The sequence below is a fragment of the Syngnathus typhle genome, linkage group LG8, assembly GCF_033458585.1.
Source record: "Syngnathus typhle isolate RoL2023-S1 ecotype Sweden linkage group LG8, RoL_Styp_1.0, whole genome shotgun sequence".
In the NCBI taxonomy this organism is placed as follows: Eukaryota; Metazoa; Chordata; class Actinopteri; order Syngnathiformes; family Syngnathidae; genus Syngnathus; species Syngnathus typhle.
This window is the reverse complement of record NC_083745.1, coordinates 4009012-4023483: the sequence shown is the minus strand read 5'-3', so window position 1 is coordinate 4023483 and position 14472 is coordinate 4009012. Positions and strand designations below refer to the sequence as shown.

Sequence of the window (14472 nt, the reverse complement as noted above, 5' to 3'; positions counted from 1 at the left end):
CCCATCTGGGGTGGAAACTTTTATTTTGACTGCGGCAACCCACTCCCACAAAGAAATACCCACCACTCGAAAATACGGACCAAAACACAATTCATCTTCATTTCAACAAGTTCTACGGCGCAAACTGAAGCATCAAGCCGTTTCAGCGGAAAATACCGCTTTGGCTGGAGAAGTGGGGAAAATTGGGCTCCCTTACAGCTCTGACCTAGATTCCCTTGCCTCTCTCCGATGACATGTATTATTTAATCCAAGGTGAGTGACATGTGAACACCCAGTCAGCAAAAGAATAATAAACAGCTGCTCAACAAACAACACCAAAATTGGATCCAAAAAGCCTGCGAATGTCGAGAGCAGCAGATTCTTGACCTGCATCTGCAATTAAGAGCTCAATATGTCAGAACACGTTAACATTTCTTTGTCTTTCTCGCTTGACTTATCCTGCTTTTGGGAATTGATGCGAAATTAAATGAGCTCTGAATTCCTCTCAGCCACGTGCTGGTGTTAGTTTTGGCGGCGCCGTACGGAGTGACGTCAGCTAGCTCGATAGGAGCGGCGTTAGCCTCCATCCATTCCGGGAGCTGATGAGATGTCACTCGCTGGAAACAAAATGAAACTTGGGCAACATGTTCGATCGATGAGATATGGAAATGCGAGGTTAGCATGTTTTGTTAGCATATCAGGTTGGGCAAGCTCGCAAGGTTTTTTTTTTTCCATTTTCTGACCACTTTCCAATAAATGTAATTACAGACTGAATTGCCGAGAGGTGTGAACGGTTTTCGATGTGCCCCTGCAATGGACTGGGGACCGTTCCAGGAAGTACCCCGCCTCTCACCCAATGTCAGCTGTAATAGCCTCCATCTGCATCCTGAACCCAAACAGTGCCACAAAATGGACAAAGAAATCTCAAAGGTTGCGAAATCATAACGAGGGTAAGTAGTCCATCCCATTCTCCATGGCTCATTGGACCACAGAATTTGACTTCCTCCAAAGGCACGGATGAAAGAACTCGTAGGTGTCGGCGTCTCACTGTGGCTCCCCATTGGGCTTAGATCCTACCGGAGCAGCGAGTGAAAACAAATACGCGAACCTGAGGCTCCCCACACGTGACACTTCAAAGCGATCCCATGCCACGTTCTCCTCGCTTGAGGCCGGTGTGGAGCGGCGTTTCACTCACTCTCATCGTGAAACACAAGTCCCTTCCTGGTCACTGATTTCCTCCCTCCATCTCTCTGGCTCTGAAGAACACATGAGTCCCATTACGCTTTTACTGTCTCAGCACACCATTAAAGCTCAGCGGCAAACCCTTGTGGGCCTAAACCTCCTTGGCTCATCTTGCCATTCACGCTTTAAAGTGTAACTGAGAGTTTTTTTTACCCAAAACATATGGGTCGATACTCTCCTGGTGTTCATTACAAATAACCACCACTTGATGACGTTTTTTATTCTCCTGGTCTTTAAAGTCTTATCGTCTTGACTGATTTTAATTTGCTGTGAACCATTTTGTGCAATTTTCACATCCTCTCAAGATGTCATTTTCTCGACAACATTTGCGATGGGATCGGAAAAACCTCTCGGTCCCGTCGGCTAACGTTTTCCGACGGTTAAACAGCTGACTCAGGACTTTTTGCATTTCGGGCTGGCTTTCCATTAAAGTGCGGCGGAGTAATTAATACAAGTCTGGGAGCGATTCCTCTTGCCAGAGGCGGAATGCTGGCCTCTCGCCTGAACCAACAGTGGGACAAAAACAGGGCTGACTGCAGGCCAGAAAGAGCCTCCAGATGGAAGTAAAACAGGGTGGATTCGGGACAAAGGGGACAAGGTTGTTGGGATCGCGGAAGAGTGGAATGTCGGAGGTGTTTGATGATGTCTGAGCAAAGCTAAGGTTGCGAGTTTGTTTTGCTCACTCACCGCTCTCGCTCTTCTCGATGACGTCGACCACCTCACCCGCTTGGAGGCTGATTTCCGCCGGCTCCTGCTTCTCGTAACTGGCCACCACCACGTATTGTTCCAGGACCATGGGCTCCGAGGCGTCCAGACCTGGAGTTGACGGGAAGAAACAGGCTGTCAGCCAGCTGCCAGCCATAGGTCCCCTGGAACGACCGCCGGGCGCCCGTTGCGCCATAGGCCGCTTTGTCACTTGAGCTCAGCCAATCACAATATTCGCAGGGCTCAGTGCATCTTTCTGAGAGTCTAGCCATAGAGGTGCATCTCCCTCCAGCCCAACATGAGGGGCAGCGGAGATGCTGGAATTCTACAAAGCGATCATCATCCCAAAAAAAAAGGGGGATGCTCAGGCAGAAAAAAGTCGAGAATCCATTGCGCACGTCACAGAAACCACCTCGTCCGCAGCGCCCGACGATGCCGAAACCGGGTCAGGAGAAGCCGGCGAAAACATTAACATAGTTGGAACGAGAGCCCCGATCAGATGCCGTGAGAGTCATCAAAGTGTTGAGGACAGGACAGTTGAGAGAAGGAGAAAGAAATGGCTTCCCTTGGAAAATAAACCATCTGCTAAAAAGCCTCCTTCTCCTCAGTCGGGGCTGGAACTCGGAGGAAGAGTAGGGGGGTTGCGTACGCCAATCATAAGACTCGGCACCAGAAGCCTTAAATAGAACCAGATGAAGGGGCTGGAACAGCACTCAGAGGGATGGCCCGCTGTCTCCGTGAAACTCTAGACCTCGGCCTACGGCGTGCGGCGCAGCCAATGGAAATGTTCCTTTCTCTACCTCGCTGGGTTAACCGTGTCGACGCCAGCGTCGACTGAGTCGCTGCTTGTTTTCATAACTCGCTCGGATTCATCTGTTAGCCGGCGCCAGGTTCACTCATCCCCACACGTAAGGCAACAGCAGATGGATTTTATTTGCGAGGATGCACGGAAATGTGAGACCGCTGCCGATTGCGGCCTGCGCAGCGACTCGGAAACTAAGGCTTAATCACGAAAAGTCTCACAAATAGGTGCAGTTGACTGAAATAAAGCAGGGCTAACAAGAGTCAACTACCGTAATCAGTTAGCCTTTCAATAAATGTTTCTGCTAGCCGCACTGGAATGTGCTAGGTAGAGTGGGCTGTAAATATTTGAACACTTTGGATGTCATTGTTCAGAGGATAAAGACAACATGCCTGGAAGTAAAAGTTGTCTGACTACATGTGTTTCTCCACCGTTTGTGTTCAAATATCGTAATACTATAAACTAGCATAATTGCTAGCATGTCTATGGGCCTTTGCGTGTTTTGTTAGCAGTAAGCTAAGTGGACCTTCTTCAGGCAAACTATGTGGTTGTTTTAATTACACAATGTCATTCTCTCAGCGGTAGTTTTAGTTTGAAAATAATAATAATGAAATAAAATGTCTTCTTAAAGACACGAAAAAAAACCACAAATGACGCTCTTCAACTGATTTCAACATAGTTTCTTAGCACTAAAGAGACGCCAAAGGAATACTTTTAGTCTTTTCTGGCCCCAGCGCCAAAACAGCATTTTTTAAGTCTATTTTTCGGCAAATAACGGAACATCAGTTCCCCCGAAACATACGCAAATAGGTGAACTTTCAAACGCTTAAGCATGAATATGCCGGGCTTCACGAAGCATTTATTTTCGTAGAAAGAAGAAGTGTGTCTTAACATGAGGATGAAGAAATATGAACGCATCAATCCAAATGAGGATTTAACTTCCATTTCTCCAACAAAATCCTCTGGCAACAACATAGCTGAAACACACTAGAGAGTAATACTTTACACTGGATGTTTTTTTTTTTTAAGTCTTCCAGATAAAAAAAAAAAGACATCTAACCTAATCATTCGTGAAGGTCAACTCAGCAGCTCCATCCATCTTTCAAATCCTAGCGGAGAGCCTGACACGGGATTACTGCGGTATCACAAACGTCATGTCGCATTGTGTCGGCCCTTTGCCGAAAACCGCACCGCTGGAGAGAGAAAGACGACTTCTACTTGAGCTATTGTCTCCGGGTTTTCCAAGTATAATACGACGGTCGGTTATGATTCAGTCGACGCAGGCAAAAAAAGCATCCATTTTCCTAGATGTTCGTAAGCGTTTTTGCATTCGCCGATGACTTATTGCAACGGCTAAATGAGGACGCGAGTGCCACGCTGCTTTTCACGGCTCGTAAAACTCTGAATGTTTTCATGCGTGTGTTGGCTTTCCGGTGTAATCACTCATTTAAATTGCAAAGGGGTTCACAAATGTGGCCGTGCGCATGTTTTATGTACAATAAAGTTGCAGCTTGGGGATATTTTTAGAATCCATTATTTTACCAATCTATTCATTATTACATTCTTCTTGACTCGGCAAGTAATCAGGTAAAAATGTGTTTTGTATTTTTTATCAACCCGCAAAATGTGAGGTGATGTTATTAGTGTCCTATTAGTGTCCACTAGGGGTCACTATTCTCACATTCTACACTGTAGTTTCTGTGACTTTGAGTGTTTATGGTTTTAAAATGGGGCCATTAAGAGACTTTGAATGAGTATGCCGAAACGAAAAGAGTTAATATCTCAAAGTCGAGGAAATGGAATTGAGGCAAAACAACTTTGCTCCTAAATGGTTTTGTTTCAAATGCGTCAACCTCGTTGCCGCGTGTTAAATATTCATGCAATATATTAAATATTCACTTAATGGGCCTGGAAAAGAAAAGTATTTACTTCTTGGCTCACATCAGATGGCTCTATTAACTTCTCACTGTGTTTGTGCCTCACTCAGATTCATCCGCTCGCTTCCTGCTCTCCAGACGATCAAACATCATCCAACACCCCCACTCCCAAAAAAACACCCGTGTGTGCTCATCAGCGCCGCATGTCAAAATAAAATGAGCGCTAAAATCGGTGCTAATTACTCACGATTTCTTGCGAGGAGGCAAATTTGGCAGCGCCTTTGTTTGGCTCATCAGCAGCAGATGTGCAGTGAGATTAGCAAAGTTCGCGGGACTGCTGTTCAATGTAGTGCAGATGTAGTCATGTCACTACATCACTATGTGGATCTCGGCGGGGGAAAGGTCAGACCCGGTCCTGACATTTCCAAGAAACAATTCTTTGGTTAAGACAACCTTTACGAGCTTGTTAGGCGAGGTTATAAAAAGAAATTTGTTGGGTTCGATTAATCGGTAATTCGGTAGAGCAGCTTTTGATTTAGGGGGAAAGAAATGTCACATTTATTGTTTCTCAATAAAACTAGTACTAGTAGGAGTCTCTATGGAGCCACTTATAGTACTTAGTGGTAATGGGGAGGGGACAATACATGAACACCAGTTTGTCAATACCCCCTATTGTAAAAGCCCGAAAACATTTCCTGCCTTTTCTGAGTGTCTCCTAACATTGAATTTTAATATAACCACCTTATTTTTTTTTTTATGCAGTTATCGTGAAGGGGTGGGTGGTGGGGGTCTAAATATAAAGAAAAAAATAATAATATTAAATATAAATATTTTATATCGCCGGTCGCTTGCATTACACTATAATGACTGTCCATCTTTTTTTTTTTAATGCAACAGAGTACAGTAAATTCAAATGATTCAAATCATTTATGACTCAGGTTGCACGCGCTAAAAGTTGAACCTGCTTTGACCCCTACAATAAGTCGTTCTTGTTCTGTGAATCTCATCATTGTGTATGAGAAAGCAAAGAGGGTGGGGAGGGGCGATCTGTTTAAATGCACACTACTCAAAGGCTTTTCATTGAGCTGGTCAAACAGTGCACGGTTGTCCTGCCAGATTTGCCCCTTAACGATTTCCTGAGCCAATTTGAAGTTTTATCCATCTGCAAAGACAAAACACCTCTTGACCCACCCAACATTTCACCCGTGCATCGGCTAACCCTCCTGCCCTTGCTCCAATCGTACCGCACACACCCATGTAAACACTGACAGAGGAGCAACCACACACACGCACAAACACACACACACACCCCAGAGGCCCCCGGAGGCCTGCATTTCAAATAAAGACAGCAAGGCTACACACACAAACGCGCTCGCTTGGGTTCAGGCGCAACACTGAAATGGTTTCCACTTGCCACGTAAACGTCCTCTCCATCTGCTTTTCGCATGCACTACACCCCCGAGCGCTCCGCTGCGCCGTTTTTTTCTTCTCGTTCCGTGGTGTCGAGCGACTTCTCGGTTTCATACACACAAAATGTGTCAAATATCCCAAAAAGATCAAAAGCCGCTGATCCTCGATAGAGTTTACAAAAGTAACAGGATAACTTTCTTTGTTATTTTGTATCAAGTGGACTATAATTGGATTATAAATCAATGGCTTTTAATTACACAAAAAAAATCTAAATATTTCTTTTTTACTGGCCACAAATCAAAATCAAACACGGCGGGAAACATTCCGAAGCTTCGTTGTCATTCTTTGTTGCTACTTGCTAGCTGTGGTAATTGTCAAACTCTTGTTTGGGAAATAACAGAATTACACCAGACAAGTTCCAAAGTGCCATTTTAAAGCTCATCTCCGATCGATTTTGTGTTAACCGCAAATGTTTGAGTGTCTCGCATTTGCCAGGTAAATACACACATCCTCGTCCGCAACCGCTCGCATTCTCAGCAAAGACCGGCGGGATACTGGCAACGTGTAATTATAGAAACCGTAAAAGATGCAAGCTCCAGCACAAAGTTTCACCGCAGTCTGGTAGCGGAGCGAGGTCAAGCGTTTCATCTGCGCTAAGCGCTAATGTCCAGCGGAGATTTACAGATCAGTAAACGCATAAACACACGGGGAGCTTAGAAGTGCAAAGCTCATTAAACGCTAATTAGGATGAAATGATGAACTTTCCAGGGTCGCCTTGATGCTTAGAGGGAATGTAGGTTACTTGACACATACACACACAGTGCAGAAATGTTTCCATTTTGTAACACCAGTGGAATTCCTTGTTGCATACTGCCATGGAACATATTATAAATTTAGCTTAGAAGAGGGGTGACAAATTTGGTCAAGTGGAGCAAATGTGCAGGATTGCAAAAAGAAATTTGTGAAAAGAGTGAGGGGAGTGCTAGACTGCACACAAACACACGCACACATTCAAGTGACAACTAACAGACACAAACACACTCGCGCAGCTGCTAGCCAAATCCTTTAGCATACTTTTATTGCCGCCTCCTACGCTTGTATCCCTATGGTCAGCTGAGTCACTCACACGTTCTTCTTTCCTTGCACTCTCCTCTCACTCACCCACATACACACACACACACACAGACACACACACTCTCTCCAAGTGCCAGCCTTGGCAGAGAATAGAGGCCCAAACAGGTGGTTCATCCAGCGCCTACCCATCGTTTTCTTATCATGGGTCAGTCAGTTCAAATAATTTTTCCAATAGAGAAAAATCAATATTCATGCTCTGATTGAAATGTCACAAAATGGTGCAAGAGCTCTGTCTCATAGGAAAGTAGTAATCTGTTTTGTAGTTTTGTTTTATCGTTGCTGTTTGTAACTTTATTTACATGTGTTTAGTGTTGTCATTTTTTTTTTTACTAGATTACAATCAGAAGTGTCATCGTGTGGAAAAATACAACGGGAAGTTTTGGTGTTAATTGGTGTCAAGGAAGTATGTTGAAGTGGTACAGTATGATCTCATGGGGGTGGAGTCAAGTTCAGTATTTGCAAAAATGCTCGGTCGATGGTCACCCGCGAATACAATAACGTTTAAAAGTCAAATAAAGTTTGAGATTGAATACAATGGCTGAATTTCTAAAAACAGATCCTTACCCGATTTGCGTCTGCCAGAGCCCCCGCAGTCTCTGGAAAAAAAACAACACAAGAGAGGCATGGTCATTTTCAGGCTTGAGGCTCTCAAAGCAAGACCAAGACCATTGATGCAGCTTGATTAATCCAGTATGAGAATATGTCTCAATCTATTTGTGGGATGGTCCCAATGCGGTTGGCACAAGCACAGCTGACCAAACCCTCATTGAGAATGCATGTGGAACTTGTCGCGATATTAAAGGGGGTGGGGAGACCACAAAGTGTGTGAAGGGTCTCAACAGTCAACAAGATGTCATTAAAATCATACGATAAAAGGCTAAGCAATTTGGGAGATTAAAAGTTGACCGCATGATATATTTCAGGATGCTATAAAAATAATTACTCCGTTTGAAATGAGGTCAATATTTCCAGTGTCAAACTGTTGCCATCACAAAACTTTTGAAACCGTTTAATGTTCCTATCGTAAGTGTTTCAAAGTCCTTATTGTATTAAACTGCATTTTTTTTGGAAAACATGCTGTTAATAATAAAAGAAATGAGTTCAGCCATTAAAGATGTTACATGTTGAATCAAAAACACACTACCTTTGAAGGGAAGCCATAAGTATAGGCGCTAGCTAGCTAGGCTAGCACTAGCAGCTAATATTAGCCATCGCTGTTGAAGTGTGTTTTTGTGACATTTTTTTTCCCCTTAAGTTTTCTCAAATTGTACAATATTTGGGTAGTCCAAATTTTGAGCCAAAATGTATTTTATTAAAGTACACGTATATATTTTGAACGAGTGCGTGTAAATATGGATCGCAGCGTGCCGCGCGACGGGTTAGCATGCTGGAATGCAAAGACACTGCGGACCGATGCTAATGTGAGCTGACACCTGGCGCTCTGCAGCGGCACCGACGCTGTGGCCAGTTATGGATATGAGGGCATGTTTGAGAGCTTCTCCAGCATTAGCATGCTTGGAACAACATTCAACGGTTTCATTTATGCTGGAAAATATTTGCTTGACCCTTACATTCGATTCATTTTCCATCCACACCTCGTATTTTCTGGGTCATTTCGGAACCAGGCTAAGAAGACCCTCAAAATAATCGTCAATGTAATTACAAATTACAGATGTTTTCAAAATACCAAAAGTGTATTTGGCAAATAAATAATGACCAGATTTTTATTTTGGTTCAAGCTGAGCAACACTTATTGCTTGAGTGACATCCAAACATGAACTGGATTCATGTGTTAGTTAAGATAAAGTCACACTTGGCCGACTCCCACTCTGGTTCTGGACACACAAACTAATCCCCGAGGAGACATTCCAAATGACGAACATTAGATAACGGCCCAGTCTGGCTTCATTAAAAAGACATTTTTGAATACGAGAACTCGGGGCCATAGCAAAATATTGATTTGGCTTCTGACACAACAACGTTTCCACTGGCTTGTCGGGAAGATGTGAAGTGGAAATGACGCGTGAGAGGCGTAAACATAAAATGACGGACGTGAAGGAGATGACCTGTGAATTGAGCATGTGACCTCAAGCACGGAGCTGGGAGGACATCCTTCCCGAGAGGAGGACAAAGAATGCAAACGCTGGCTCGCCGCACGCTGTTGCAATCAACACTTGGATCCCTAAAGCGTGCCAAATCATTAGCCGCGTGGAGATTACACTATAAAAAAAAGTTTTATCTCAAAGCGCTGCTGATTAATATCAGGTTGAGGTTGTTTGGAGTTTCAGTCAATCAACTGTTGTAAACCGACACGTCCGTCAAGCTAGCGTCGTTATGGAGGGCGGATTGTAATAGGATTATATTGCGCGAGGTTTATCTCATTTTTTACCGGTGTGTGAGGGAGGGGAAAAAAAATACAGTGGACCATGAACAAAGCCAACACAGCGTGCTTGGGTTGATTTAAATGGACGCAGAAAGCTCAATAAAGGAACCGCTAATATTGAAACGACGTTTCCACAGTGGGCGGTGGTCTCATATTTGCATGCTGAGTATTCAGAATCCACGCTGGGCTCTCATATGTTCATATCGGCGGGTCTAGATTTTGAGTATAGCCAGACAGCACCTCACAGAGACGCTGAAAGTTATTGAAAACTCCAACTGTGATGAGCGGATTATTAGCACTGCTGAGTAGGCGAACGCTGTTTGAAATGGAGATACGGCATGCACGTGTTTAGTGGAATTATGCATACTTCCATCCGAGCTGGAGTGAGTCCCGGAGTGTCTGGATGGATGTGCGCATGGTTCCTGAAATTATTCAAAAAGTTTAAATGCAGAGGGGAAAGAATCATCTCTGTGGGGACTGGTGGAGTGTAATTTACTAGCAGTCATTAAATGCTGTGCAAAGTAGTTGGACTACAGGTTGGCCAAGGAATTATGACGAGCATAAAATAATGTGAATGGTATTATAAGATAACATGGCTCATCACAGAGCAAATTTCAAGACAGGATAAATAACGCTGCCATTATGTATCCTTATTACTATCTTTTTTTTTCATTATTAGTAGTGTGGTAGCAGTCATAATAGTATCAAAAATAGTGAGAGTAGTATTTCTGTTTTAAAGCAGATTCTGGAAATGCCCAAACACAGCTAAGGCTGGCTATTTGGCTCCCTCTATTGGCGATTTGGCGACACAGCAGTTCTTATTTTCTTTTACCATTGCTTCCCGCTAGATGGCAGAAGACGATGGGTTTTCAAAGAACGACCTACACAGCACAATAATTCTGTACTGTATATATTGTATTGTTAAAGCAATAGTACGCCAAAATGAGGCTTTATAAAATTGTTCTTTGACTTTTTTTCTCAGTGCTCAGAATTTGGGTGGCATGGTGTTTGAGACCCCCCATGTTTAAACTCTGCTGGACCGTCGACCCGCTCTTGCTTTGAAGTGGGATGAGACCGCAGTACCGCTGGACTCGGAATAATGACTCAAGTGGTTTTTCCCCTTGAGTGGGCCAGGACACTGTAACATCAACATTCATGCTCTAAGGGGTTTGAATTCACGCCTCTGCGCACTACCTAAAACAAAGCTATTCATAAATAGAAGGAGGTGAATATGACTTCAATTCAGGTTGAAATTATTTGACATTTTGCAGCTCGCTAAAGTAAAGCATTGTTTTTTTGTTGTTGTTTTTATATCTTATAGTAACAGTTTTTTAAATATGGCCAAAAAGGTGATGAGGTCAAGTCGAGCAGAAGAGCAATTTGTAGGAAACAGAGTAAATCAGTTTGGAATTCTCATTATTCACATTTTGACATTTTGTTACTTTAATTGTTAATAGTTAAATTGTGCCTTCACATATCTAGAAATGCTCTCAAAGAGCTAGCATGTTTCTATTTAGGCTCGCATGCGAGCTAATACGATTGATTAGCTTCGAGTAAGGTTGTTGCTTTGTATTGGATCATTTAACTGCTAAATAAAATCATAGTTAACGAAAACAAAAAACTAAAACTGAAATTTGGGTTTTCGGGGGTTCACTGTAGGACGCTAAAATGAACGATTTGGATCTATAACACTAAATCCACACTGTTCACATCAAAGTAAGCATGACAAATGATGACACCGCTCCAAGACGTGAACTTTGCCACATTTTAACGACACCGCTGATCCTAATTGCGTTTGTTCTAGGATCAGATGTCCCCCTTGCCAGACGTTCCGTTTCATTAAAAACCATCTCCCTCATCTGGATCCAACACACACATATGATGAGACCTCATGAGTCAGAAGATGGAGAGCGCTCAGTGATAGTTACTCACTCAGTGGGAGGGTTGAGGTCCTCTGACTTGGTCTCAAAGAACTTCAGAACCTCCTCGCTTTGGGAAATGTGGGTGGGGAGCTTCAAAAGAGCCTGCGGGAGGGAGGCAGAGAGCTTCTGTTTGTCACATATTTAACAATCAAAGGTTGCATGTGTTCTGACGTAGCTTTGACTAGCAGTGAGTAAGTCGGATGAGAAGACCAGGTGGAGGTTGTGGAGGGGAAGAAACAAGGTTTCGTAACCTCGAGTCAAGCCCACAGGGATGATATAGGATAACAATCGTCTGTCTCAGCCAGCTGCTCTGGAGCCATAAACAAAACTTAAACAAAAGGGGCATCTTGACTAAATCTCATTATGGAGTCAGAACACTGGCATTAGGTCAAAAAAAAGAAAAAAGAAAATTGAATATGAAAACCAGGAAGTTGACATTGGAAAAATGATGACTGGAAAAAATAAGAAGCGGTGTCATTGTTTAAGTTGGTCATGAAGGGGAAATCCAATGACTGACACTAAAACCGCATTATATATTTTTTTCATTTAACTATTTTATTTTCACAGAGGGATCTTGTTTGGGTGCCAATAATTACATTGCCCGAAATGGCATTTCTATGCCAAAACCACAGAGACATCAATGTATAAATTGAGTCACACAGTGACAGCATGAATGGAGAGCACAAATCTGAGCATTTTTTTTTCTTTTTTTTTATAGTATCCTGAATTACCCCTTTGTGGGACTCCTAAACCCTTTTTTCTTTTCCCTCAGTCGAGCATTAACAATGACTTCATTTTCCTTGCTGTTTCTTTAGTACCTTTCGAACTACATAACCAAATCTCACAAACTTTCCCACACAATAGAGGAATCTGACAATTTGTGTGCAGATGAGGACAGAAAGTGTCGAGTGTAGAATTTAATTACTAAAGGAGTACTGTACGACCATCTTGTGGCATCTTGATGACAGGGAACTATGTTGAGCTAAGGTGAGGATCTTCATTTCGATAAAAGTAGTGCTTTGCAGCCATCTTGAGGTCTCAATAGGTAATTATACGAATTTTTTGTGACCTGCTTTCATTTCAGGCCCATTTGGGAATGTGCATTACTGCCCCTTACAGGACTGGAGTGTGACAGCACTTAACAGTTTGCTCATCAGATTGCGCCTGGCGTGTGTAATATTCCGGTCACTGTAGATTTCTTAATGAAAAGCAGTGACACGCTTCCTCCCTCAACTTAACAATGACGAGAGGGTCACGTACACGCCTGTTGCGTTGACTCGGCTGATTCACTCGTGCTTTCTTTGTGTATTCTGGTCCAAGCAAGTGTGCCCCCACTTCCTTGGTTTCCTTTAAAGGCTGCCTATTTACACTGGCCACAGGAAACCAGCGAAGCAGATAGAGCGCTCGCTTTCCTGTCCAGGCCTGGGACGGGAAGATAAATGCCGCAAGGCCGAAAGAGTCACAGCACTTTACGCACTGCAAATAAAGCACTCAATGAGATAACTTGTCCCTGTCACCCTCACCAACACTGACACTAAAGAGCCAGTCATTGTCTGACCTTAGAACATAAAAGTTTATAGCATTTACAGGCTATAAAATGACATTTATGGACATGTGTTTGAAGACAATCACAGCTCCGAGGACGAGATGTGCAATCTCGGTCTTACTTTGCAGTAGTTGTCCAAGTGCTTCAGTCTTTTGACGGCTACATCTCGGATGTGGCTTCGGCGAAACAGGACCTTACCTACAAACAGACCCAACACGGTTTTGTTAGTAAACAACAAGAATTAAAAATTCTAAAGGGGGTTCTCGGAAGATTTTTCAAAAACAGATTGGTGGGCTGACAAGCCCAAAATAGCATCAGCCGGACTCGAGCAGTCCGGTTTGTCTTACAAAGGATCTCTTCATTGCTCTCTTCTGCTTTGACTCAAATTACGTTGATCAGATTAAACCACTTTCTGCTGGCAAATCACCTTCCTACACGGCCGACAACGCGTCGCTCGGGTGGAGTGAATGATCGTAAAAGTCAAACAATGCGACATGACTGGTCGTATTAGTGTACAATAAGATGTGGTCGTAAAAAATATGGCCGCTACATCCTTCTTCTATTCATAGAAAATTACGTCCAGTTCAGAAATGCTGAATGAAGAATTGGATTGACTGAGATGTGAACCAGAACCCAACCATAGACAGAGTCAGATTTGTGTCGCTTGGTCACCTGGCAAAAAAGGAATAATCCTCTTTTTGGGGTCCTTCTGTCCTCCTTCAATGGGAAATTTGTCAAGAATCCGCATCTGCAAAAGTGATGAAGGAAAATCACAATTGACTCCAAATCTGTCACGCTTCGACGGGCCGAAGAAAAACATCAATGGCAAAGCGAGCGAGCCATAGTCAGTCAATCGGGGTAATTTTTTGCAGATGAGCTCCGTTATGGTACATGAAGTCGATAGTTGGCGTGCAAAGAGCTACTGTGTCATCCTTCATAGTATACGAGCCATTCTGATCACTGGGGCAGGAGACAAGGTTACATCACACACTTTTTAACTGGGGGAGGAAAAAAAAATAATTACCCTCTTAAGCACGTTCCACTTAAGAAGCTTAAAAAGCCATCAGATAAAGACCAGAGAGGCCAGCAGACCAAATCTAGCCAGCCAGACAGTGCATCGGCATTTTGTAAAACGAGCGCCATTGTTTCTTTAGTTTCCTCTTTTAAATATATCCAGGTGATATAAAAACAGTTTCCACATTTGTGCGTTGGGTTTTGCCTCATTCCAGATGTGCTTTGTTAAGTAGAAAAGCTTTGTCAAGCAAATTCAATAGCGAGGGATGGAGTGTTAAGATAAAAAAAAAAAAAAAAACAGGTGGACAAACAGAAAAAGTATGGACATGGTTGTGTGGTTCGATATGGTTTTGGTTTCTACGCTTCTGCCTTTAGAAAATCCCCGTGACTTTTTAGCCTCCACTAAAATTTGGACAGTTAGGAGATGTGGTTTCCTTTGTAGACGATGACTATTGTCC

At 43.2% G+C, this 14472-nt stretch overlaps 1 protein-coding gene across 8 annotated transcripts in view; it reads right to left on the bottom strand.

Annotated features, from left to right (window-relative positions):
* sh3pxd2ab (SH3 and PX domains 2Ab) overlaps window positions 1-14472 on the bottom strand; it is a 31228-nt gene that overhangs the window by 12119 nt on the left and 4637 nt on the right. For 4 of the 8 annotated variants that reach the window (XM_061284752.1, XM_061284754.1, XM_061284755.1 and 1 more), the window contains exons 3-7: window positions 13673-13748; window positions 13122-13198; window positions 11465-11556; window positions 7714-7745; window positions 1909-2037 (exon numbers count right to left, since the gene is read on the bottom strand). In XM_061284752.1, the coding sequence (XP_061140736.1) occupies window positions 1909-2037; window positions 7714-7745; window positions 11465-11556; window positions 13122-13198; window positions 13673-13748 (406 nt within the window). Of the gene's footprint in view, window positions 1-1908; window positions 2603-7713; window positions 7746-9899; window positions 9955-11464; window positions 11765-13121; window positions 13199-13672; window positions 13749-14472 lie in introns of those variants that run through there. The other 4 variants (XM_061284759.1, XM_061284760.1, XM_061284758.1 and 1 more) reach the window with 4 other exon arrangements.